The sequence below is a fragment of the Melospiza georgiana genome, chromosome 16, assembly GCF_028018845.1.
Source record: "Melospiza georgiana isolate bMelGeo1 chromosome 16, bMelGeo1.pri, whole genome shotgun sequence".
NCBI lineage: Eukaryota > Metazoa > Chordata > Aves > Passeriformes > Passerellidae > Melospiza > Melospiza georgiana.
Genome location: NC_080445.1, coordinates 14,478,377 through 14,503,573, shown reverse-complemented (window position 1 = coordinate 14,503,573; position 25,197 = coordinate 14,478,377). Strand labels below are relative to the sequence as shown.

The 25,197-nt window shown below is 43.4% G+C and overlaps 1 protein-coding gene across 1 annotated transcript in view; it reads right to left on the bottom strand.

Moving 5' to 3' along the window:
- The window catches only part of DNAAF8 (dynein axonemal assembly factor 8), a 111,013-nt gene that overhangs the window by 80,295 nt on the left and 5,521 nt on the right, over window positions 1-25,197 (bottom strand). The window contains exons 3-12 of the mRNA XM_058035841.1: window positions 24,722-24,835; window positions 23,586-24,062; window positions 20,456-20,552; window positions 19,978-20,116; window positions 18,955-19,101; window positions 18,513-18,584; window positions 16,466-17,006; window positions 16,202-16,257; window positions 14,681-14,834; window positions 1,103-1,294 (exon numbers count right to left, since the gene is read on the bottom strand). Coding sequence (XP_057891824.1) covers window positions 1,103-1,294; window positions 14,681-14,834; window positions 16,202-16,257; window positions 16,466-17,006; window positions 18,513-18,584; window positions 18,955-19,101; window positions 19,978-20,116; window positions 20,456-20,552; window positions 23,586-24,062; window positions 24,722-24,835 — 1,989 coding nt within the window. The remainder of the gene's footprint in view (window positions 1-1,102; window positions 1,295-14,680; window positions 14,835-16,201; window positions 16,258-16,465; window positions 17,007-18,512; window positions 18,585-18,954; window positions 19,102-19,977; window positions 20,117-20,455; window positions 20,553-23,585; window positions 24,063-24,721; window positions 24,836-25,197) is intronic.

Genomic DNA, 25,197 nt, shown 5'->3' with positions numbered 1-25,197 from the left:
CACTGAACTAACACTGAAGAATGTTAGCAATGTTTTAATGCAAGCACGAACATCATTAACAATTAATTGTGTTTAAGTGGGGTTTAAGTGATTTAAAAGCCTGGCTGCTCAGGGTGAAATCTACCTTGACTGTGTGGATCAGTATTGGTATCCCAGAGTTTTCCCCAGGGAAAAGAATAAGGCCACTGAGAAGGGTGGGAAGGAAAAATATACATTGGGGAGGGAAAATACACTGTTTTCCCTAGGGAATAAAGGGTGAAATGGATGGGAAGGAGAGAGGATGGGGTGGTTTCTTCAGAGGAGGAAAACAAAGGACAATTAAGGCAGCCCCTCATTTGTTCACAGCACTCTTGACTATCAGGAAGGGTCTGTTCTTATCTAGAACAAGTGGTGAAAACCAGGAACCTGTGTCCACTGCCAAGGACAAAGCCCAAGAGCCAGCAGTCACTTTGAACCACTGAAAATCCTGCTCAACAATCTTTCACTGCTTCAGAAACTCCACACACAACCCAGCTCCACCAACTCCAGCCACACTTTTATTTACAGACTCCGAGGTGAATTAAAACATAATTTCCACTTTGTTCAGCCACTGCTTTGTAGCTGTTGGGTGGAAAAAGGAGATTTCAGGAGTGATTTTGTATTCAGTGGAGGCCCAAACACAGCCCCCATCATCCAGAGCCTTTAGTGGCAGGTCACTGCATATGACCATGTTCACAGGGGTTCTTGGATGAGGCAAGAGATGAGAATGTTGACTCCATGATCAGAAGGCTTGATTTATTATTTTATTTTATATATATATATTACATTACAACTATACTTAAAAGAAAGGAAAAGGTTTCCTCAGAAGCTAGCTAAGCTAAGAATAGAAAAGAAAAGAATGAAAACAAAAGGCAGCTCTCTCAGACTCTGTCCGAGATAGCTCTGTCTTGATTGGCCATTAATTATAAACATCTAAGAGGAGCTAATCACAGATGCACCTGTTGCATTCCACAGCATCAGATAATCATTGTTTACATTTTGTTGCTGAAACTGCAGCTTCTCAGAAGGAAAAATCCCAAGAAAGGATTTTTTCATAAAAGATGTCTGCAACAACTGCACTCACCAGGGACAGCAGCCACGCCACCAGGGCCTGGTAGATGTTGGCAGCTCCCAGCACCTTGTCAGGCACCTGCCCCTCACACTGATCCGTGGCCACCTGGCCACAGCTTGCCAGCCAAATGGTCAGCAGCAGCAGCTCCTTTCTCACACTGCAGGATCCAGGCAACGTGGCAATAGCTGGCAAAAAAGAGGCTTCCTGCCCAAAAAAAAAAAAAAGATAGCATGAAAATGCAAGTCATTTGGATTACTGGAAATGTATTCATCATCAGGAATTAATTACATTCATTGCCATCACAGGAGGGGCATTTAACACCCAGAGAGCATTTATCAAAGAGGGAGAATGAGCCAGAAAAGCCAGGTTGTTCCATCAGTGACACCTGCCTGAGCACTGCAGGTTTTCTTGGACAGCTGTCACCTGGGTCCTCATTTAGTCACACACAGCCTGGTGAATGGAGGGTTACACAGTCACAGCTGGAAAAGTGTGATTGAATTTATTCTGTATTCAAGACTCAGTGTTTGGGGCTTTTTTTTTAATCACTGAAAAGCCCTCAAACAAACCTGATAGTGTGAAAACTCATTATTTTCTGCTTCACCTAACATCCCTAATTTCAGAGATGAGGTCACAGTTAAGAGAACTCACCTCCTTTCTTTACCTCAGCATTGATAGGTGGTTATTTAGAATGCAAATTCCCTCTCCTTTAAGAGAACTGTTCAAAACACAACTTCAGGCTTGAACTGTGGATTTGCAGTTTTTTGTCCTTCCACAGATGCTGCAGCTGTAATTATTGGCTGTCTTCTTCTTCCCATCTATATTCAACTTGCTGCCCATGACATTTCTTTGGAAAATTAATCATAAAGTCCCAAAAATCCCCAAAATTCTCCAGTACTGCTCCTCAATAGTTCCCATCACAAAATCATGGAAGGGCTTGCCTTGGAAGGGGCCTTAAAACTCATTTTCTTCCACCCTCTCCCACAGGCAGGGACAACTTCCACTGGACCAGGCTGCTCCAAGCCCCATCCAACCTGGCTCACATTTTCAGTTGCTCCATGTAGCCCATAATGAGGGTTTCTGCCCACACCTCTACACTGAATGAACCTTAATTTGATTTACCTGAATTTACTCTGAAAGCAAAGTAAGCTAAATCCAATTACAGTCACTTTAATTCTGAATTAAAATGTCCAAAAGTGTGTTTCACAACTAATCCACTTGACAAGTTAATGTAGCTTGACTTTTGTGCTGGTCCTCAGAACAGACAACTCCTTAAAATGGTTTAATAAGGACTCAAACTAAAGCAGCTCTACTGTGTCACCCAATGTTTTGGTACCAAATAAAACTGTAAATTAGTAATAAAGGCAAAACAGCCATGCAAATGTGTGTGATGCTGCAGATTTGTATTAATTCATGTCCTGGGGTGCCAACAGAATTCTTCAGGGTTTTGACCCCTCCACTGAAATCCCCTGAGGAAGAGACTTTGGGATAAACTCTGGGACCATGAGGGAAAAGTGACTTTCCCCTATACCCTGTGCTGGAGAAAAGATCCTTCCCTCCTCCCTCAGCAAGGGTGTGGGGATTAGTGGAAGAGCTGATGACATAAACAGGATCTGTAAGCAATGTTTCAGCAGGAAATCTCCAACTATTCCAAACTTCCTTGGCCCAGTGGTTTTCTGACCAAAACCAGATAAATTTACTGATTAAGGTCCTTCCTGACTGAAGTTCTGGTGAAGGTTGGACCTTCCCTCTCCTGCCTCTGGCAGCCTCCTCACCCCAACAAGAATCTAAGTGTAGAGCTTGAATAAATTCTGAAATATTAAGACTAATGAACAAAAAACGAGCTAATCCAGTTTAATTCTGGGCAAGAACAGCTGAAGAAGGATAAAACTGGTGCTTTCAGGGTATGGCTTCCCACAGCACTGCCCAGTTTAGCCCAGTCTGCAGAGGAGAGTTCAATCTGCCCACCTTACACTGGCTTTTATTTGTGAAGTATTAGGTTATAAAAAGCCCAAAATTACTGAAATGCTGGGCTATTTTTGGTTGCTCTGGCTGGAATTGTGCTGTCACTCAGAGATAGGCTTGCAGCTGATTGCAGGCAAGTGCCAACAATTACCAAAGAGTAAATAAGATAAAATTTCCTATTCCCAAGTTCTTGTTATTTTATTTTGCAATTGTAGTTTATGTCATTACAAGTTCCAGCCCTTCAGCTCAGTTTCCCAACCTCCCTCCATCCCCAGCTCTGGCCTTTTTAACTCTCACATAACACCAGTGCAAGGAGGAGCAGCAACCACAGTGAAATATCCATGATAATCCCAAAGGAAGATAATATTAATTAAAAATTCATTTTAAAAAGTGGAAATTTACCTTCATATTATTATTATTTTAAACCAGAGCTGTTTATGATAACAGCAAGCCAAGGCCTGGTGAGCACAAGATTGCCAGCCAAGATTAAGATAATTTTATTTCTAATAAAACAGCTCAGAGTGGTTCAATGATGCTTTGCTGATGTTTTTTAAAAGAGTAGTTAGCATTACTCTTCCTACACATCCATGTTAGATTGGACAAAGAGTTTCAAAGACTGGGAAACATTCATGCCAAAGCTGTGAGAGGCTGGAATGGCCAAGTTCAGGAGAACTTCACAAAGATTTCCCAGCAGAATCAACCCATCAACCCAAGGAATTGCCCTAGTGGCAGGATAGGCTAAGGAAAAACCAATTTTTTACTTTAATATGCACAATCTCTCCCTTTGAGGTAAATAAAACTTCAATATTTCCCTCCCAGCACCTTTTCCAACACTAACATGGAAGCAAGGCAGCATGTTCCACCCAAATACCATCCCTACTCCACTGGACAGACCCTGCAGCAGCAAAAGCTCCATCCAACCATCCCCTGCTTGGAAAAGAAGAGAAGTTAAACTCACAAAATCTCCTCCTTCACCACAGAGGGGTGAGTGAGGGGCAAGGGGAGGAACAGCAAGGCTGTCGCTCTCATTGGCTGGAGGTTTAATCAAAATAATTGTTTCCAGCCCTGTCTAAATTTATCCCCCTATGTCATCTGCACCCTAGCTCGGATCCCAGATTTAAGAGGCAATCCCTGATGAATGGCAAATTACTGACTGCAGAACTCTTTTGCCAAAGGATGCATCTGCTGTGGGTTTGTAAATGTGAGCTGATTTCTAAGTGCTGGAGCAGCTCAGCTCATTTCTCTAATGAACCTTCCCCTCTCATTGCACAGCTGCTCTGGCATTCCATGTTCTGCTCTGCCCTGCTCAGAGCTCCTGGTACAGGACATAACCATGATCATTGTGTGGTTATATCCCCATTTCCCACACAGTCACGTGGGAAATGCAGGATTTTTAGGACACATTTAACAATTCTGGCCATCTAAAGCAAAGCAGATTATCACTATTCCATGGCTTCTAAAAATTCTTGCATTAGATGAAGACATATTGGAAATGTCAAGTGTTTGTTCATTTTCATTCTGTGGGGAAGGAAAAATGATGACAATGCCATCTGTTAGATGATTTGAAACTCCACATTAAAGTGTGGAATAAACCCTGAAACCATTCAAAAAACTGCTTTATCACTGCAAAGTGGGAGCAAGGGGTGAGAATGAGGAGAGGATCTGCAGTTCCTGCATGCAACTGGCAGAACACTCTGGAATTAGGAAGTTGACTTTTCCTCACAAAAAGGAGAGCACAACTGATGTTTAATGGTCTGAATGGTCTTTTTGTAAATGCATTTCTGTAGCAGAGTCACTCTGTGGCACCAGTGCCTTTCTGAGCATCATGCTGAGGTTATGGACCTGAAAAACACGATGGGGGCAAGATGGCATTGAAATTTCTGATGTGGATGAGGCTCAGATTGCTCAAATGGAGGAATTATGGTACTCCAAAGCAGATAACTCTGCCAAGGGAGGCTGCAGGGATTCAGGGAGCTGTGTAATGGAGCATTATTTGCTCTGATCTCCATAGTTTTCAATTCACTTAGGGCACTCCAGATCATGAGAATTGAAGTTAAAACTATAATAATAAACAAAATGTCTTTGCTGACAGTTTTCTTGCTCTGGACAATTATTCTCAGTCTTGGGTATGAAGAATAAAACCTCTTAACTGCACTAAGGGAATTCTCAGTTGCTTCACTGGAGTTAATGGCTCATCTATCAAGGATGTGGATAAATCTGGTCCACAGCATTTGTTAGCAGAGAGATGCTGTGGATCACACAGGATCAAAATATTTTTGGTCCAAATTCAACAAATTAAAAGTCCATTCAAATAACCTGTAACAAACATTTTTTTTTTTAAATATATAATTTCTTTATTTTTTTAGAAGTGGGAAAATTTTCTTAAGAAGGCTCAGCTCAGGTAAACACTGACCTGAGAAATGCATTAAAATTTAAACCAAAGCAACACTGAGTCTTATTTGAGTTTGTTTGCTTTCCAAGCCATAATCATTAAAAATGAGAAGTGCCTTTTCCATGATTGGTGTTTACACTCCACTAACACTTGGAGAGGCTCAGAAGGATTCCCAGCCTCATTGTGCTGGTGTTCTGAGCACATGTAACAAAAAGTTCCTCCTCTAATGAGTTTATACTCCTGGTTAATGAGAAGCAGCTGAAATGAGTAAAGGAAGTTTTAATTACTTACACATTTCATGTGAGAACAAGACTGGGAATGGGGAACTTGTGCCTCAGTCCTGGCTCTGGAATGAAGTATTTCTCTGTGGAACTGTAAAGTGAGGATAATATTTCCTTATCTTGGTCCCTGTCTAGCTGGATTCATTATCAAGACTCTGTAAAGTGCTCTGAAGAGGAAGAGTGTAAGATAATCAACAAACTTTCAAAATTAACCTCTGTTCCCTTTCCTAATCCTCAAAGTGTTGTGGCCTTTCAGCCCCCTCAGTGTGATCTTATCTGCATCTTCCACTTGTTCTTCAAAGGATTCCAGCCTGCCTCACACATGAGATGTGCCAGCGCTTCCAGACCCTCCCAGGGAAGGGAATTGCACCTGCTCATCTGGAAATGCTGGGACAGAGCATGGAATTGGTCCTCAGCCATCTGAAATCTAGGCTGGCATTTGGCACATGCTCCAAGCTGGGTTTGATTCCTATGGGAATGGCTCTGCTTGGATTCTCCAGGAGATTCCCAGGGGGGTGGAACAAGAGAATCTTTAAGGTCCCTTCCAACCCAAACCATTTGGGATTGGTTCTATGATTCACCACATATTTATCACCTTGGGGAAAGCCTCGTTTTTATCTCCCATCTATTTATCTTTTTTATTTATCATTTCCCCTGATACTCTATGGAAATCCCCAAAGAAATAAAGGAAAATAAAGGATCTGGGGGAGGAAACTCTGCTCAGCTGCTTTATCAGGAAGTTTTAGCAGAGCTAAAGTGGCTTGTTCTACAGACTGTCAGCTTCCAATTAAAATGGATTGTATCTAGTTTGTCACAAGCTCTGTGCTCTTCCCTGCAGCTATGAAACACCCTCCAGACAACCCTTCAGACCTGTGAGTTTGGGGCTGTGTGATCCTGAGAACTGCTGAGTGCTCACAGTGCTCCCTGAAGCTGGTGGGAACTCCAGGTGCTTGGCACAGAGCTGGGCAGAGCTCTGTGTTTGCCAAACAAAAATAACTGCACGATTCTTCCACTCCATAATCTCAGATAAAGCCCTGAATTCCATTCCCTGCCACTGAGAATAATGCCCCATAATGAGTATTTGTGGAATAATGTGTTTACAAGTTGTGACCAAGTTTATCCCCCTGTGTGCTGAGATTTGGAACATGAGCCCAGCCCAAGTCAATGCTGAAGAAGAAGGCATGAGGGAAACCAGGAGTGTAGGTTAAATCCTGCAGTTCCTTTAACAGACAAGCCTGTACATCCCCTTGGAACAACAGAGGGGCAGGTTCAGCCTCCTTTCATCTACAAATAGCATCAGTGATCACAGCCCTGAGGTAAGGCCAGGAGTTGGGGATTCTATTTTGATTCCAAGAGAGAATCACAGCAGAAAGTATTTGTTTCTCTGTGTAATTAAACGTGACTGGCACTTGTTCAGAGCCACTGCAAACCCAGGGCAGCCTGGCACACTGCAGGACCTGAGGAGACAAAAAGCCCAGATATGGTTTTGTGTCCTCCTGCCCTCTCTGGGATAAGAAATAGAATTTGGCTCATGGACATTTTACATTATTGTCTCCAAGTTTAATGTGAACATCCTGTTATCGTGAATGGAGGAGTATTCAGGACCTCTACTGGCAGCAAGCTCATGATGGAATCCTGGAAACTCTGCTCCTTTTCCTTGTATTAACCTTTCCCTTAAGCAACAGCAACCAATGTTCCCATCTGTCAAACTCAGGCAGGAGTGTATTGAGGAATAAGCCTAAACTCATTTTAATCACTTCCAAGATATGCCGAGGACTATAAAGGATTAAATATCTCACATTATCCTGGGGCCTTTCCAAACTGCAGCCAGAGAAACAGCACTGCAAGATCTCATTGCTTTGTGAATCTCTGGCTCTTCAGTTCCTCCCACAGCTGGAAAAAGCACAAACCTGGGAGCTTCTGGGAACCATCAGAGTGCCTCTCCAGGTTCACATGGAAGGGTCTCCACGGCTTTTTGGTGACCCTGTTGCTCTCAGCACAGGTGAATTTCCTGGTTCTGAGCATTTCTACAGCAATTTGGCTGGAAAAACTTCTTAAAGCAGCCAAAGGTTATGAAAGCAGCTTTACTGTGTGGCTCTTGGACTTGCTGTGGTGGTGTGAGCTCAACTGGGGAGAGGAGCCACAAGGATTGTTGTCATCTTACTGCAAAAGCTCCACACTTTCTTGGTGATTTCTCATGGACACCTCCTTGTAGCACTGACTCCTTCTTCATAGCACAGCCAACAAACTCCAACTCTCTCCTCACCCAGCTACCCCACTCTTTTGTAGCACTCTTCTTATTAGACACAGCTGTGGCCTGTTAAGGGCAGGCCTGTTCCTAATCTTTGGTGCAACTCTTCAGGTGTGACTCCCTTCTGCACTATCTTTATTTTCTTACCTTCTATCCCTCCACAGAGGATGGGAAGTATAACCCGTCCTAAGAGTGCCTGGGCACTTCCATAACATTCCTGACTCTGGGAACACAGAATTTACAGAATGAATTCACAGAATGACCAGGTTGGAAGAGACTTAAAGATCACTGAGTCCAAGCCATGCCCTAACCCCTCCATTAAACCATCAAATAAACCATCCATTCTTTTTGTAAACACATCCACAGAGATCAGACTCCTCCTGTGTGAAGGGAGGTGTTTGTAACACAGACAGGCAAGGCCTGGACCCTCTGTTTGCCTCTTCAGGCAGATCCTCAGGTCAGATCTGAGCTTCAGCTTCTGGGATCTGTGCCCACAGCCAGGGACAGCAGGAAGCAGCTACTCCAGCAAAGTGCTGTGCCAGCGATCCCCCCGTTTGCTTTCCCTGGCACCATGTGGGAAGATGAAGAGGAGGCCAGAAACACAGGCTCTGTGCCAGCCACCCATGCTAGAAAAACATTTCCTTGGGATCTTCCATCCATTCCAAATGCTGTGTGCTGGGCTGGTGGCACAAACAGGAATCTTGGCCTCCTGTCTCTGTGTGCTATGTTTAACTCCATCTCTAATTGCCTTAGTTTATTTTTAAGCCTTTCTTGAGTCGAGGCAGAGGGTTCATTAAGTACAAGAGATTTTAATCTTGTTTCAGGAACTCATTAAATGCCTGGCAGGAAAAAAAAAAGGAGGAATTCAGGGGCCATCTGGTGGCTGTTGGGCACAGCACTGCTGGCCACAGCCTTGGCATGAGCCCAACAGGGAAAGCACCTGGAGCCAGGCAAACCCCAAACTCAGCTCTGGTGTCCAAAAAACATTACTGTAGGAAACATTTGGTGATTTTTATAATTAATGGGGTTTTTAAAAGCTATATTAAAATAACAGGGCTAAATGCTGTTGTAATTACATTCACACAGATGCAGTTGCTTTGGCCCAGGGTCAATGAAAACATTTGATCACAGGTGATTTGTATTACCAGGATCACCTTTGGAGTAATGCAGATATAGGAAAACTCAACTACTGTGTAACAAAATCGTTATAATCATAAAAAGATTTTATAGGTTTCCTCAGCTTCTCCAAATATATGTACTGCACCACAATTTGGGGGATAAATTGGCATTTCTGTAAGGAAGTGGCACAAAACCTATTCCTTCATGAGTGGTTGATCAGGCCTTTGTCCATTCTTTAAGTGGAGACATTAATTTGACTTTCTTACAGTCCTTTTCCTTTATCCACTTTCCACCCAGCAATAAAAGTGGTGTATTTTTAAATAGTGCTGAGGCCATCATCTCAGTGCAGTCATGTGGGCAGCTCCAGAGGAGCTGGGGAGGTGCCCAAGTGCCCTGGCCCAGCAGGTGAAGAGCTGGGTTGGGATCCCACCATCCACAACGTCCTTGAACAACCCAGGGAGGGAAGAAAAGGGCAATTTCCAATGCTGATGTCAGCACCACTGCCTCAAAAAGATCAAAACACCCATGGAACAGCAATGGCAATCACAGACACCTATTTAAGGAAGACAGGTAAAGAATCAAAAGCATTTCACTGACAAATTGAGATCAAGGCACCTCCTACTTAAAAATAGCTTTTGGGGCCAGTAACTGAACTAAAAATACTTTATAAGTTTTGGAAATCAATCCCTACTTTCAGGCAGATCGTGCTGATGCAGGGTAACTCTCCCAGTAGCAGAATGTCCAGCACTTCAGCACCACTCTAGATGATAAATATGAATTTTGTCAGGGATTTTCCCCTGAAGAAATATAGGATCAAAGAGAGAACAAGGCCATCAAAGGGCAAGGAAGGATTTGACCATGATATATTGGTAATTTTATCTTCCAGTAATTTTATCTTCCAGTTTGTAAAAACACTGAGATTTTAAAACACTGATACACAGAATAAACCATTTTCCATTCCTTCTGGGAACACAACAAAAATAAGCTTAAATTGGAAAGGGAATAATTTAAATTAGACTTAATGAAAAGCTTTACAACTCTAAGGGTAATTAAACAGCAACATGGACTACCTAGAAGTCAAAGAATCCTCACCATTGAAGATTTCAAGACCAAGTTCTATAAAGAATTGATTTTGTTGCAACACAAGTGGAACATCTTGTGGCTGAGAATTCTCCCTGACACCAGTGAGCTGAGTCAACGGGGTGTTAACATAAAGAACCTGCTGATTTTGACAAAAAGGTGATGGAGCCTGTGTTTACAAGATGGAAAGGAAAGTACCCACATCATCTATTTGTTAAGGTAGAATGACTCTGTTGTGCCTGGATGTTTTTGTTGTGTAAGGCAGCTGTAAGGCTAAGCTGCAATGAGACGAGGATCATGGTAATATAATTACTAATACAAGGTTAGCCCAAGTGATTGTGAATGCCAAGAAAAATGAGATGCCTCAGTGTGAGTCAACACATTCATTTCCCAACCACCCTGGCTGTGTAAGGGAGATAAAACTCTGTTTATGAGGGGCTGCTTACAAGGTGGCTCCTAATAGCTCTCCAACAACATTATCCTGTTCTGCCATATCATGATAAAGCAATAAATGCAGAATCAAACTGAAGCCCTGCTGGAAATACTACTTTTTTCCAATAATAAAGGAGATGAGTACAAGCTAAATTCTAGTTGTTCTGTGTGAAGTGAATGCCAGGGCTGGATGGGCCCTGCAGGGGTTTGGTTGCAGTGTTCAAGGCCAGGCTGGGATAGTGGAAGATGTTTCTGCTCATGGCAGGGGTGGAATAGGATGGGATTTAAGGTCCCTTCCCACCCATGCCAGTCTGGGATCCTGTGATATCCTTAGAATAACCTGCTTGTGCTGCTCCTGACACAAAACTCAGCTCTGAGTGTGGCAAAATTTCTCACTATTATTTGGATGCCACCTAATGGGAATGTGACAGAAAACAACACCAGCACCAAGTTACTGATCATACCAAGCAAGGTGAATGAAGTGACAGATCAAACCCATTTCATTTTGCATCCTCCATTTAACTGCTTTACATCCTGGGAGCATTCCTTCTGTCTCCCTCATCAATAACACTGCTCACATCATGAAACAAACCTGTGCTGTTCCTCTAAACTCCTAATTCAGCCTGACCCTACAGTGAGGATCTCACCACCACTCTGCTGGCCCTCACAGCACTCCAGGTGCTTGCATCAGTTCTGAATCAGATTCAAAGGCTAAAATGTGATTTGGGCCCAATTTCAGAAGAGATCAACTCATGCCAGTCTTAAATTTCACAAAAAGTTTGGGTGGGGCAGAGAAGGGAAAAAAAAAAAAAAAAAAAAAAAACACACAAAAAACCAAAAAAAAAAAAACAAACCAAAAAAACCCCACAAACAAACATATGAACCCAAAATACAGCATTAAAATGCAGGTTCTTCCCTGCATTATTTTTAAAACCAAGAGGTAAGCCAGATTGCCCAAGTATTCAAACACCTCCAGACATGGACCTGACAGGAAGAACTCTTAGAAAGAACCCACTGATTTCCCAGGGAATTGGCACCTGCATGTCTTGAAAATCCACTGGATCTCAGCCCCTGAAGTGCCCCTGGAAGTGAATTCTCAGTCTCTCAAGTTCCCTCTCCCCAGCTCTGACTCTCAGAGTGAAGCTGAGGACAGAGTTTGACTGAACTGGGTTAAGAAAAAGGAGACAGCACATTAAATCTGCTTTTACATTTTAGACAAGAACTCTAATGTAACCCTAATGCAGCTTTTAAAATTTCCTTTGCCAGTCTTTCCCAGCACCTCAGCTACAGTAATGGCAGAATTTCTAAACTTTCCCTCTGATTATTATTCAATTCAATTATTTATGTACATTATAAATGGTCAGAAGAATTCTGGAAACTGTGACAAGTGTTCCAGATCTGAACATCTATCACTGCCAAAACAAAGGACTTACAAAACAAATTTGCAAGTGTGCTACTCTGTCAAACACTGGGGCTTTTTCTTTGAATATATGTGTTTATATATAGATATTAGATACTTTCACTGAGACATAGCTGCCAAATTACAGGGGCTCTTAGTTTTAAATGTCAAAACAGTCAAAATTTTCTGTGTTCATAAAAAAAGAAAGAAAATAAAACCCTATTCAAATTCAAAGGGAAAAAGTGCTGCTATCAAAGCAGATTTCAAGTAATCTTATAAAGGACTGTTGTATTTGATAGATGATGTTGATACATTTTTTAATAATGAATTTAATTTTAATAATGAATATGTCTGAATAAGAACTAAGAGCAGAGTTGCCAGGACAACCTGGTTATTATGGGTTGTGCTGATTTCCTGTTATCATTGGTGCCTTGGGAGGTCAGGCAGGTCCCTTGGAGCAGGCTGGCACTGGAATGGGTTGGATGGGAAGGACCCTAAAGATTCTCTCATCCCACCCCCCTGCCATGGGCAGGGACACCTTCCACCATCCCAGACTGCTCCAGCCTGGCCTTGGGCACTGCCAGGGATCCAGGGGCCTCCCCACCCTCACAGGGAAGAATTAGTTCCCAAAATCCCACCTTAACCCTGCCCTGTGTCCTCTCTTGTCTGTGACCAGTCCCTGTCCCTCTTTCTGGGCACTGCAGCTGGTGGGAAATGCCCCTGTCCCTGCTGCCACAAGTGGAACAGCATCCCATCCCTCAGGGGAACATTTACAGCTCCAGTTCCAGCACAGATCAACCCTGAGCTCTGCTCCAGACACAGCTCATCACCAAGCCCATCCTCATTTTATTGGCATCAGCACAGCAGATATGGGAAATGACCAAACACAGGGTGATTCTGCATTGTCTGGTGCACTGTCAGGAAGGAGAGAGCAAGGCCCACGTGGATTTCTGAGGAGCAAGAGAGTGTCTGCATCTTAATCAAGGCTAACTGGAAGTGAGTGGTACCTGCCCACAGCCAGGGAGGAGCAAATCCAACTTTTACACTCCAAAGCAGAGCTATGGGTGCTCTGCTCTCCTTGTCAAAGCAGGCTGGCAGAGGGAAACTCAGCTGGGAGCTTTTTAGTCCTTTACTCCTCCTCACTGACTAATCCAGTGCTAAATAAAATGAGCTTTCAAATCTCCACAACCACAGCAATCAGTTTACAAAACAAACCTAAATGGTCCAGCCCCAAATCTAGGGCTGTGAAGTCTTTCAACTTTTGTACCGACAAAAAAGTTTTGTTATTGGCATTAGCCCAGAGAAATCATTATGGTGGATTCATGGTGGTTCTGCAGTTTCTCACCTCCTCTCACCTTCTCACCTTGTGCTCAGCAGAATCAGTGCATGGATGAAGCAGAGCTGCTTGTCATAAAATCATGGTATGGGTTGGGAGTGATCCTACAGCTCATCTCATTCCAAACCCTCTGCTGAGGGCAAGGGCAGAGAAAAATCTTCTGAGAAGTAACAACAGCCTTGTCCTCCAAGCCATAGTTAGGCTTTGGCTAAAATCAGGATCATTTCACACCCCCTTAATCAGGACTAAAACCTGTTATTAAACCCACAATCCTCAAAACCAACCCACAAAAGTGAACTATAAAGCTGCTGGGAGCAGATAACAGGACTCAGCAGAGACAGTAAAAACATTTCACTTTTTTAGGACAAGTTATGAAAAATCATGTGGGAGACTGTGGCTGCTGTGAAGTAGATGACACTGAGCCACTGATTCCAGCAGGCCCTGAGAGGTCAGAACTGGAGGGAGCTGCTTGGGGAGCTCTCCCTGAACAGGAAGGTGGGGAATTCTTCTCCCTTAGTGTGAGAGAAGAGCTGTAGGGCTGCTCCTCTCCTCAGGTAATGGTGCTCCATAACTAACAGATTTGAAACAATGCAATAAAATGACATTTTGCTCCCAGCTGCCCCTGGCAGGGAGCCCCTGTGTCTTAGGCTGGGGCTGTGTGTTCTGTTCCCATCTGTCAGAGCTGGGGCAGTTATCTCTGTCCTTGGGGCAGTTTTTTCTTTATCTCTCCCCCAGCCAACCCTCCCTCCAGGAGATCTCTGCTGTCCATGGCCACTGAGTGTCCCTGCAGGGCTGATCCAATCCCAGCATCCCATGGGGAGATGGAGCCAAGCATTCCTGCCTGGATCCAATCTGAGCCTGGCACAGCACAGCAGCCTTTGCCCCCTGCATTGCCAGAGGAGCAGCTTTCTGCTGCCCTGCATGGCCAGAGGGAGCCCAGGCCCATCTGCAGCAGCCCTGGAGCTGCAGAAGAAAACTCCCCCCTTGTGCAGGATCCCTGCTGCAGCAGAGCCACAGCTGGCACTGCAGGAGGGCTGAGCCCCCATGGGATGGGGCTGGGACACCCCCTGACACACAGGGGGCAGGGCATGGGATGACTCTGGCAGTAGTTTTTCTTTTTGTATTATTGCACTTGTATTCATGTTTAGTTTTCCTAGTAAAGAGCTGTTATTCCTATTCCCATATCTGTGCTGAGAGCCCCTTAATTTCAAAATTACAATAATTTAGAAGGAGGGGGTTTACATTTTCCATTTCAGGGGAGGCTCCTGCCTTCCTCAGCAGACACCTGGCTGCTCAAACCAGGACCCTGCCAGGCCCAGCCCACCCTGAGGCACTGACCCTGTGGAACAGCAGCGGGGTGTTCTCTGCCATGGGCTGCTTCCCCCACACCGAGCGCTGAGGCTGCCACTGCTCCAGCTGCTCCTGCAATCTGCATCTCCTCTGCCTCTCCACCATCTCCTCTTCCTTTTGGGATAGCTCACTTCCTTCTCTCCTGGAAAATACACAGATTAAGCTTTACACTTGGGGGGAAAAAGCCACTCATTGATCTGGTTGCACTTCTTTTTTTTCTCATATTTACACCACACACTGGAGGGGGAATCATGACATGAAAGGCTAAAATAGATTTAGAGAGTAATTCTGATGTTTGTGAGGGGACACAAGAACTTGTCAGTAGATGAAATCATCTCTCTAAGAAGAAAAACACCTCAAAGAAAAAGAGCAGAGATCAAACTTCTGATAAGTGGTGATGATCTATGTGGGGATACAAATTCATTTAAGCAGAGATGTGTTTGTGATGTGTCCCTCCCCATCTCCACACCAAGATTCCCAGTCTAGACCCATTTCCTTTCCTATTTGCTATAGGATATGACAGAGATAAAGTTCCCCTGACCCAAGACCTCCCATCTTTCTACATCTGGATGCCCACAGAAAGATTTCATCTGCCATTTCCACGGCAAACAAAAAGTTCAATTTTTTCTGAATTCTTCCAGCCCCAGGTGCCCCAGCAATAATTAGAACAGCAATAGAGAAAACTGAAATCAGTAAAAATCAGTGAATTATCATTCAGAGACAGTAAAAAATCCACATTCTTGCCTGGCCATGGGCTAACAGGTAATCAAAATGCAGTTTAGTATTCCTGATGGAAGCAATGAGCTTAATGTCAGGAATTCCAGAGGGAAAAAACCCTGCAACCAACCACCTGCCATTTCAAGCAGGTACACAGGAGCTGAGGTGTCTAAGTGGCAGGGCAGGCAAGTGTTTAACTCTGACACAGTAATAGTCTCCAGAGCAGGCAGATCCTGATTCTTTCCAGGGCTCATATGTCAAAGTCAGAATGTTAAATTTCACTCTGAAAATAGCAGGATATAACCTTTGAAAAGGCAGCATAATGGAGCTCTCCCAAACAGTTGGGCAGGTGCACAAGGCAACCACCTGATTTCACTTTGAAATTAGACCTTCTGCAGAACACACTACATTTAACTAAGCCCAGGGAGGCAGAGGCCCAAATAACTCTGCAATTTTCTCAATTATATCACTCTTATTTCTATTTTTTTAAAGCTTTCCAAGATGTGCCGGTGGCATTCCTCACGGGTGTACTTTGTAACTCCAAGATTTTGCACTTTTCTTGTTGGCAAAGAGTCAGAATTCCTTTGTTTGGAAGAAAAAAAAATACAAGGGGAGACTGATACATCTTCCAGTTTGTAAAAGGTGTTTTAAACTGAGACACAGAATAAACCATTTTCCATTCCTTCTGGGAACACAACAAAAATAAGCTTAAATTGGAGAGGGAATAATTTAAATTAGACTTAATGAAAAGCTTTCCAACTCTAGGGATAATTAAACAGCAAAGTGTACTACCTGGGAGTCAAGGAATCCTCACCATTGAGGATTTCAAGACCAAGTTCTATAAAGATCTGCCAGGAGATATTAGATTTCACCTCACTCTTTATTGGCACAGGGAGACTGACCCTTCCAGACCTATTTTCTAGGAAGCTGTGCTTAGGAAACCTCAGTGCTGTTGTTCCTAAAGGAGATCAATACTGTGTTATCCTCTTCTTCTGCAAAATAAAAGCTATAGAAAAAGGCTGAATTTCCAATGTCAGGAGTGCCACATCTCATCTAATGCCAGGCCCCACTGAGGCTGCCTCTAAACCTTCCAGCAGCAGCTGCCAGGACTGTTGTTCTTGCCAGGTAACAAATCCAGACACCCTCTTGCTCCAGCTCACAGCCCAGGTAAGCAATTTTCTTTAATCCAGGACAATTAGAGAAGCCACATCCAAACCCTCTGATTACTTTTCCTGTGGGATACCTTGGCAATTCTGCTGTAATTAGAGGACAATCTGGAGCATTTCCTGCATTTGGAATCTTCTCAGCTTCCATTTTGTTCTCTTTCTCTGTGTCAGCTCTGTCACCCCCACAGCTTGAAAAGGGGAGACTTTGCTTGCCTGGTTCCAATCTCATCAGTTTCCTGGGAACTACCTCATTTGTCTCTTGCCTCACTTTACAAGATTGGTTTTGACTTTTATTAGAGGAAGCTGTGTCTTCCAGCCTTTCTGGCTGCAGTTTCTCAGCTGGAAGAGATGTTTTGTGAAGAAGCTCCAAGGCCTCCTTCCGGGCTGCTCGGAGTTGTTGCAGTAACAGGCTCTTCCCTGAGCAATTCCTCCTGCAAAGGAAATAAAAACCTGATTTCATCAAGATAAAGCATTATAGGAATAAACTCAATCTCTGAGGAACTTCACATATGATGAGAGCTCAAAACAAGGACTGGGCATCTACAGGAAAATAACTGGGGGTGACAGTAGCAATGTCACTGTCATATTTTCTGGAAAAGTCCCTTCATCAGGATTTATCCTCCTGGGAAGCCTCAGAGAAAAAGGAAAACAATATTATCTCATTTGCTTCTCCTTTGTTTTGCTGCTTTGGAATGTGGTTTGGAGATTGTTTATCCAACATGTGAATTGTTTTAACTTGATGACCAATCACAGTCAGGCTGTGTTGGACTCTGAGGAGAGTGTCACAAGGTTTTAATTAGTATCTTGTTAAGCCTTCTGTCTGTATCCTTTCTCCATTCTTTAGTACAGTTTAGTATAGCATTCTTTAATACAATATCATAAAATAATAAATTAGCCTTCTAAGAACATGGAGTCAGATTCATCATTTCCTTCCTGCCACAGGGGACCCCAAAAATACCACATAGCATCAGCACTCAGGTGACACAAGCAGAGCCAGAACACAAAATTGATCTTCCTGGCAAATTATTTACCTCTTCTGCATTCAGGCACAACACAAACACCTGCCAGAACAGCCCTGAACAAATGTATGGTTGGCATGGAATTCAGAGCCTATAGATTTTTGGCCCTTTTGGATACAGGGGTTGGGGTTCAAATACACAGAGATTAAAAGTTTTTCTAATAACTATTACAGTTTTTGAATGCTTGGCTTAATTTCCTCAATGAGACTGCTGTCAGCAAGCACATTACTGTGGTAGTGGAATGTCCTGTCCTGACATAATCTACATGGACAGAATAATAATTCCTGTTTAATCATTTGGTCCAGATCAAAATGAAACTGGATAGTCCCCTCATGAATGAGATCAGAATCCTGCCCTGCTGAGACCAAGAGCATTTCTCTCCCCTGTCCCCTCCCATTAAGAGGGTCCCTGTCCATACAATGTAGTCAATATTTTCTTTAAATCTCTATCAATTCTAGCCTATTTTATTATTTATAAAAGTAAAGGTTTATCTGACTCAGCTCCCTACAACATTTCCAAAGTTTGGTTCTGAGGCTTGTCTAACACAGTTCTGGTGTCACTCACACAGGGCTGGAGAAAAACTCACATCTTCCAGCCCCCAGGGCACCTCTGGCTGTGTTTTGAGCTGTCCCAAGCAGCTGGACAGGTGCAAATATTGCCTCAAGGATCAACAACTCTCTACCTTTGGTAGTTTTACCATGCAACAGGGAAAGAGTGACCTCCTGGGGCCACACTGGAGCACTTCCATTACTGGGCTTTTTTTTTGGTGGTTGTTTTTTTTTTGTTTTTCTGCTGTGAAGACCAGGAATGGCAATATTTAAGTACACAAACTTTCACTCTGATCATTGTTAGGGCAATTAGTTTCAGAAAAAATGAACATTATAACACTTGGAAAACAGTCCTGATAAGGAAACTTACATTCTCCTTTCTGCTTCATTCTGAATTGTCACAGTCTCTTCTTCTTCAGAGGAGGAGGAGCTGTCACTTGCACTGTGAAACAATCAGTACACATTAATTAACCCTGTTCTAGCTTAGTGTTGGCTCTTGGTCATTTCTAGGATGCAAATTTAGAAAATGAGGAAAAAGGGAGAGATACTTCCAGGGAAGATCTCTGGGTGTTATGGAGAGTCCTTCACACTATTACTCTAGCAAAAAGAAAATTCAAATATTCAAGCAACTAGAACAAAATGTTTACCTGTTTATTACCTAGTAGCTGTTTATTAACTACAAGGTTTGTCCTTATGACAGAGGTGTGAAAGAACATTTTTAAAGTTACATTTCACAAGCATGAGATTCAGAAAGGTTTCAGTTTCTCACTTTTTATTACTTATTTCTCACTCCCAATAAAGCCAGGATTTACCTTTGTTTCTCTTCGGGGACTGTCACTGGCTTTGGTGGCTCAGCATCTCTCAAATCTATGTACACAGTTGCACGTTTTGGCAGGTCCTGGAAACTCATCCTGCCCATCCTCAGAGAACTTGGTGGGGATGACAGCAAGGCAACATCCCTACACACAGAAAACACAGCTCAGCACATCCTCTGCCTTATCCCCCAAGGAATCCTGCAGGGAGAGCCTCAGGATCAAAACTGGACTGAGAAAGGAGCTCTGTGCTTGGCTACCACACAGATTCCAACTCTGCTTCTGCCTGCAATCAGAATTCAAGGATTCAGCTTCCCCCAGGAGCACAGATCACAGGCAGGATGAAGAGGGATATTCAGTTCTCAAAATGTGACACCACCAAATTGTTCTGGAGAACAAAGGCAGGCACCAGAGAGATCACAACTTTTAACATCTCAGTGTAAGAACGAGTTCCCCTTTCCTCTCTGCCTCTTCTGGCAATTCCATTTCATCTTCCCAGGCATAAAACTGCAAATCATCCTAGTGGCTCTCCCTGCTCTGGCAATGAGGGTATTTCCCACCTTCCCCTCCACTCTTTCACTCATTATTTCCTCTGTGCTGCCACCATTGATGTTGCTCCCTCTGAACAGCCTCAAAATGCTTTTCCTTCACACAGAAACCTCCAAGAAGCCCTGACATCTCCACTGACACCCACAGAAAACCATTCTGTGTATTTTTGCTCAACTGAGGCACCAGTAAGAGAAATTTGTACCCTAGATGACAAAAAAGGCTGGACAGGATAATTGGCTTAGCCTCATTTTCCTGCTTTCCCATTTATCCCAAGTGCCTGGTAAGGTTTAGACAAAGGTTGATGGAGAATGCCAAGGTGTTTGTCATCAAAGGGAAATGAAGGACTGAGGATTCCAACTCCAGTATCAGCTTCCTGCAAGGCTACAGAGAAAAACCCCTGTGGAAGACCAGGAGTTGCCCAGTATCCCTTCTGGCAGCCAGGATGAGCTGGGATATGTGACAAAAAGGACTCACTTCTTGTCCTGCTGTCCCTGGAAGGAGCAGAGCTTGGCTGATGGCCTCTCACAGGGAGGGGACACTGCCCTGGACTGCCTGGCACACAGCTCTCCCAGCCTTTCCATGAGCTCCTCTTCACACTTCCTCCTGAAGGACTCTGTGGAAGAGCAACAAAATAATCATCAGTTGTGGTCTTCTGCCATGAAATCACCCAATATTCCCCATGTTCACATTGTTCCTGTTCCTACAGCCTGGCAGCAGGGGGAGGATAAAGATAATATTGTAATGGCTTGTCTGGCCTATGGCAGGCTGTGAAGCACTGGCTTCAGGCTAAGAAACCTAGATGAAATCTTGAGGGAAGATAATTAAACATGTTTTAGAAGCATTTAAAAAACCCACTGTGATTTCTGCATTCAAAATTACGCTGCAGGGAATAACTTAAATACAGGAACCTGAGTTTTATTTATTTTTATGCACTTTCAACTAGTGACATTACCATAATCTGCTGGGAAGAAAGCAACTTGTGCACGAGTTTTATCTCCCTGCTGCTCCAGCTCCTCAAGATTCTTGTCTACATTCCACTTTTCAATAGCCTGAAAGAAGACAAGAGAAACATGATGGAAAGTTGACTCCCAAAAGACCACCCCTAATTTCAGTGCCAGCTTGCTTTCAGCAATTCCAGAGGAAGTGCTGTAGGGAAAGAAATGCATTTATTACATCCCTTCAGACACTGCATCCCTCCAGCTGCTTCAGCTGCTTCTGCTGAGGCTCTTTCTCTGAGAATCATGAACCCTTTTGATAAGACTTCAAAAGATCACTGGAGACAGTGGAACAGATTAAAAAGTGGCCTCATACAAGGCCAAGCATGTGCATTCTGATCCTGAATAATGTGAGAACTTCCCACTGCCACCCACGGGAGAAGGACTTGTGGCTCTTCAGCTCTTTGAGATCAGCCCTTTCCTCCACCTCCAGTTTCTGAGCAGGGTAAATTCCCACTGCTGTGGGTACAGTCAGTATCAGATGATATCTCACAGCTCCTCCATTTCCTTGCTCTGAATCCCTAGCTGAGGACACACTCACCTGACTCAGGTGCAAGAGGCTGCCATCAAAATCCATATGCATTTAAACCACTCATTGCTTTCCCCTCTGAATATTATTTGAAATTGAAGTTTTAATGAAACATCCACACTCATGTGAAATGGCACCAGAAATTCAAAGTGCTTATGAGTTCTATTGAAAGGAAGGGGGCTGTGAGTTGTGACAAGACACCACTGCCACAAACGTACATTTAACACAACCACTCATGGCCTTTAAAAAAGCAGAAGCAGCCTCCAAACCCAGCATTTCACCTTGTAAAACCTCCTACATCTGCCCCTCTTGTTGGAGAGAAGGTTCTCCCTCCTTCCTGAGCAATAAATACCCACCCTGAAGAGAGGATCCTCCATTTCCTTGCTCTGAATCCCTGGCTGAGGGCACACTCACCTGACTCAGCTACAAGAGGCGGCCATCAAAGTCCACATGCATTTAAACTACTCATTGCTTTCCCCTCTGAATATTATTTATAATAATATATATAAATTGAAGTTTTAATGAAAAGATTCCATACCCATGTGAAATATCACCAGAAATTCAAAGTGCTTACGAGTTTTATTGAAAGGAAGGGGGCTGTGAGTTGTGACAAGACAATGACACCACTGCCACAAACATGAATTTAACACAACCCCTCATGGCCTTTAAAAAAGCAGAAGCAGCCTCCAAACCCAGCATTTCACCTTGTAAAACCTCCTGCATCTGCCCCTCTTGTTGGAGAGAAGGTTCTCCCTCCTTCCTGAGCAATAAATCTTCACATATATCTGAACCTTGATTAGATCTATTCTAACACTGCACACTTTTAAGTTTTGAGTTTAAGTTCCAGAAGGTCCAGAAGAAATAGAAGTGAAGGTTTGCACAATTCCATTTCTAATACAGAAAGGAACTTAAGAAAAAAAAAATCAAATAAACTGATAGGAATCAAGAAGAAACTGTATATTAGGTTTAGCCACTTGACAGAAACTGAGGTGCCTGGCTGAGCTGGGGAGCAACAACCCCTTCCAAATGAAAGTGAGAACACACTGAGCCTCTCAGAACTCACCCCAAAGCACCAGACTTCAGCTCACTGAAGTCCCTGACATCAAACAGGCTCTGAAAGGCAAGAAGTGCTTCCTGAATTAACAGAATTCTATGAGGTGAGCTGGGAATTACACCAAGACCCACTTGAAAAAGATGTCCTTCAATGATGCAGCACAATTGAACTCACAGGCCTGCAGCTGCATGATTTGCCTGGACTGGAACAGCTCTAACATCAAAAAGTTCATTTCTGTGAATACATGAAAGGGGAAGGGAAACATCTGTACTCTGACTTGTGGAAGGTTTTGAACAAAAAGATCAGGACCTGTTCTGTGCTGATTAAGTTCTAACGAACTTAAAAATCAATACAGGCAGATCTGTAACTCAGTGCTGAAGAAAACCACCCCTGACTCTGAGCCACATTCCAGCTAACACTGAGCTGCTCATCCCACCTGCCTTAGCTGGGTGAGATTTAGGACTTCAGGAACAACCCTAAACATCTCCTCACCTCCAGCACCCCACTGGAAGGCCAGAAAACTCCCTGCTTTAATGCAATTCTGCCTGGGACCTGAAAAAATTCCTTGCCTTCCCAGGGACAGATGCTATGGTTGGCTTCCCTAACAGTTCATGGACCTTGCTGCAGATCCATTTCCATGGGGGTTTGTGTGTGTGTGTGAGCTCTTTTGGAAAATAGCCAAAATTTGACCATCACTTCCATAGTTCCTAATGAAAGGCTTTTTTGTGCTCTGAGCACACTCAGAGCTAAGCTGTATTTTGCAATTTCTTTGTGGAATCTTTGGTAGTAAAGTTGTATTGTTACACTCTCCTGAATTTCTGATGTTTAGCAGACAAGCATCACCTAAATTAGCTGTGATTTTTCTTGTCAATTACTTGAATCTAACAAAGTAGCCCAAATAATCTGTATCTTCTGACCTAAACCTTATGGGTCATGACCAGCTGGATCTCCTTGGTCATTCTTGAGTCTCTCCTGTGTTCCTCTATTACATTAAGGGACATGGAAGTTCTAGCAGATTGAATGTGCATCTCCCTTGGACACCAGTAAAAATGGTATTAAACTGAACTCCTTGAATTGGGAAACCCTGGGAAATCCAGTGCTCTAGAGTATTTGGGGAGTATGTTACAAGATAAGTTTGGGCATTATTTCACAAAAATAAAAAAACTAAAATAATTAAATAATAAAATAAAATTTAAAATAGCAGCTTTGTGCTTAGGTTAAGTCCTTTCAGATTAGTTGTGGCCTTGACTACTAACTTAATTTCCTGGTACTGTTTGCTTCTAGCAGTAATTTTTCATATGTTGGTTATCAGTTGGTTATCTGCAGCAGCTTTTGCCATGGTTTGGACTTGCTCTGGGACAGCTTTTGGTACCTGTGTAACACCCAGCCCTGTGAAGTGTCAGACTGGGACCTCAGCTGCTCCCTGCAGTGGGGTTATGCAGGCCCTGCACTGTTCCCCAGCCCACCTGCAGCATTCCCAGAGCTTCATTTTATTGCCACTTGCCTGCAGTGACAAATGGATCACTTCTCCAAGATGCTCATCTGAGAAGGTTTCTGCCTTTGCAAATCTTCCCAGGCTGTTGTTGATGCCATGGGAGGGAGGTTTGACATCCTGCTTTGGGGATGGCTCCACAAGGATCTTGGACAGTATCTTTGTCTCTATCAGCTTTTTTCTCTCCTCTTTAGTGTACAGCTCTTGCACAGGCACTGCTGTGATAGGCCAGGAGTTTGCTCTTTCCTTAGCCTGAGTCCTGCCCATTTCTTTCTCCTCAAGGTCATCTGTGGAATCTGAGGGAAACTCTTCAAGAACAGCTCTCTTTTGGCTTGGCATTTCTTCAGTCTGGCTGGCAGGTTCAGCAGCCTCATCTTTAATCATTTGTACATCTTCTTTTGCAATGATTTGGGCACCATCTGTTTTTTCCTGAAAGTCAAAACTTTCCAGGTCTTCGTTCCAGATCTCCCATGGAAGTCTTTCTGTCTCCTGGATTTGCTACAGGTAGAGAAAGAACAAACACAGAGAAAGTCAATCTCCCTGAGCTTTGGAAGTGGATAAAAAACCAAAACAGAGTGATTGGAAGGCAACAGCTCCAACTCAGACACCATATGGAAACAACCCACACCACATCCCTCATGGAAAACACTGAGACTGTTTACTTTCCAAAAACTTTAATTTCAGGAACTGCTAAACATCCTTTAAATTACTTTTTCTTACATGTGCTCATTATTCCAACCCAAACCATACTGTGATTTCATGGATTTATCTTCACTGAAGGAACAATGTGATTATTTTATCCCAGAAAAGCTGTTCAAAGAGTAAACTTCATACTTTTCCCCTTTCCTGCACTGTCCTAATTCATTTTCTGGACACATAAAATGATTGCACAGGAAAGAAAAACAGTAAAGGGACAATAAAAACTACCAAGAGATGGGACAAAAAAGCTCCAAAATCTCAAGAACAGAGAAAACTTTAAAGGGCCACTGCAAAAAGAGAAAAAAAAAAGTTATATTTTCTAATGAGAGAAAATACTGGGGACAAAACTTTTCCTATTCAGACAAACAGGTCAGACATGAGCAGCTGCTCACACTGGGGACAGCCAGAAGAGAGGGGTGACAGGACAGGACACACACAACAGTCCCAACCTGCTCCTGGGAGTCTTCCAGGGCAAACATCATCAGTTCCTCTGACAGGTCTGGAATTAAGTTGGGCAGGTCCCTCTGGAAGATGAAAAGCTCCTCATCACTCTCACAATCAGACTGCAAACAGAAAAACAGAGAAATTCAACAGGAGACTGCAATACTCACTGATATTGGAATATCTGGTTTGCAGTGACAGCTCCCATGTTGGCACCTCTTGAAGTGCAGAGACAAGAAGTTTCCTTGCAGTCACACCTTTGCTAGACAGTCTGGTAGCCCAAGAGTCACCAACCCCACATTTCAGCAAGCTCCAAATGTAAAAAACATGTAAAACATCAAATTCCCATGGAGGCTGATAACAAACATCCTGCTGAGAAAAGCAATGGAAAGTGTGGGAAGTTCTCTATCTCCCAAGTGATTCTCTGCAGTACCTCATTCACCATCAGAGAGGCTGGAGCAGAGCTGCTCAATATTTACAAGGC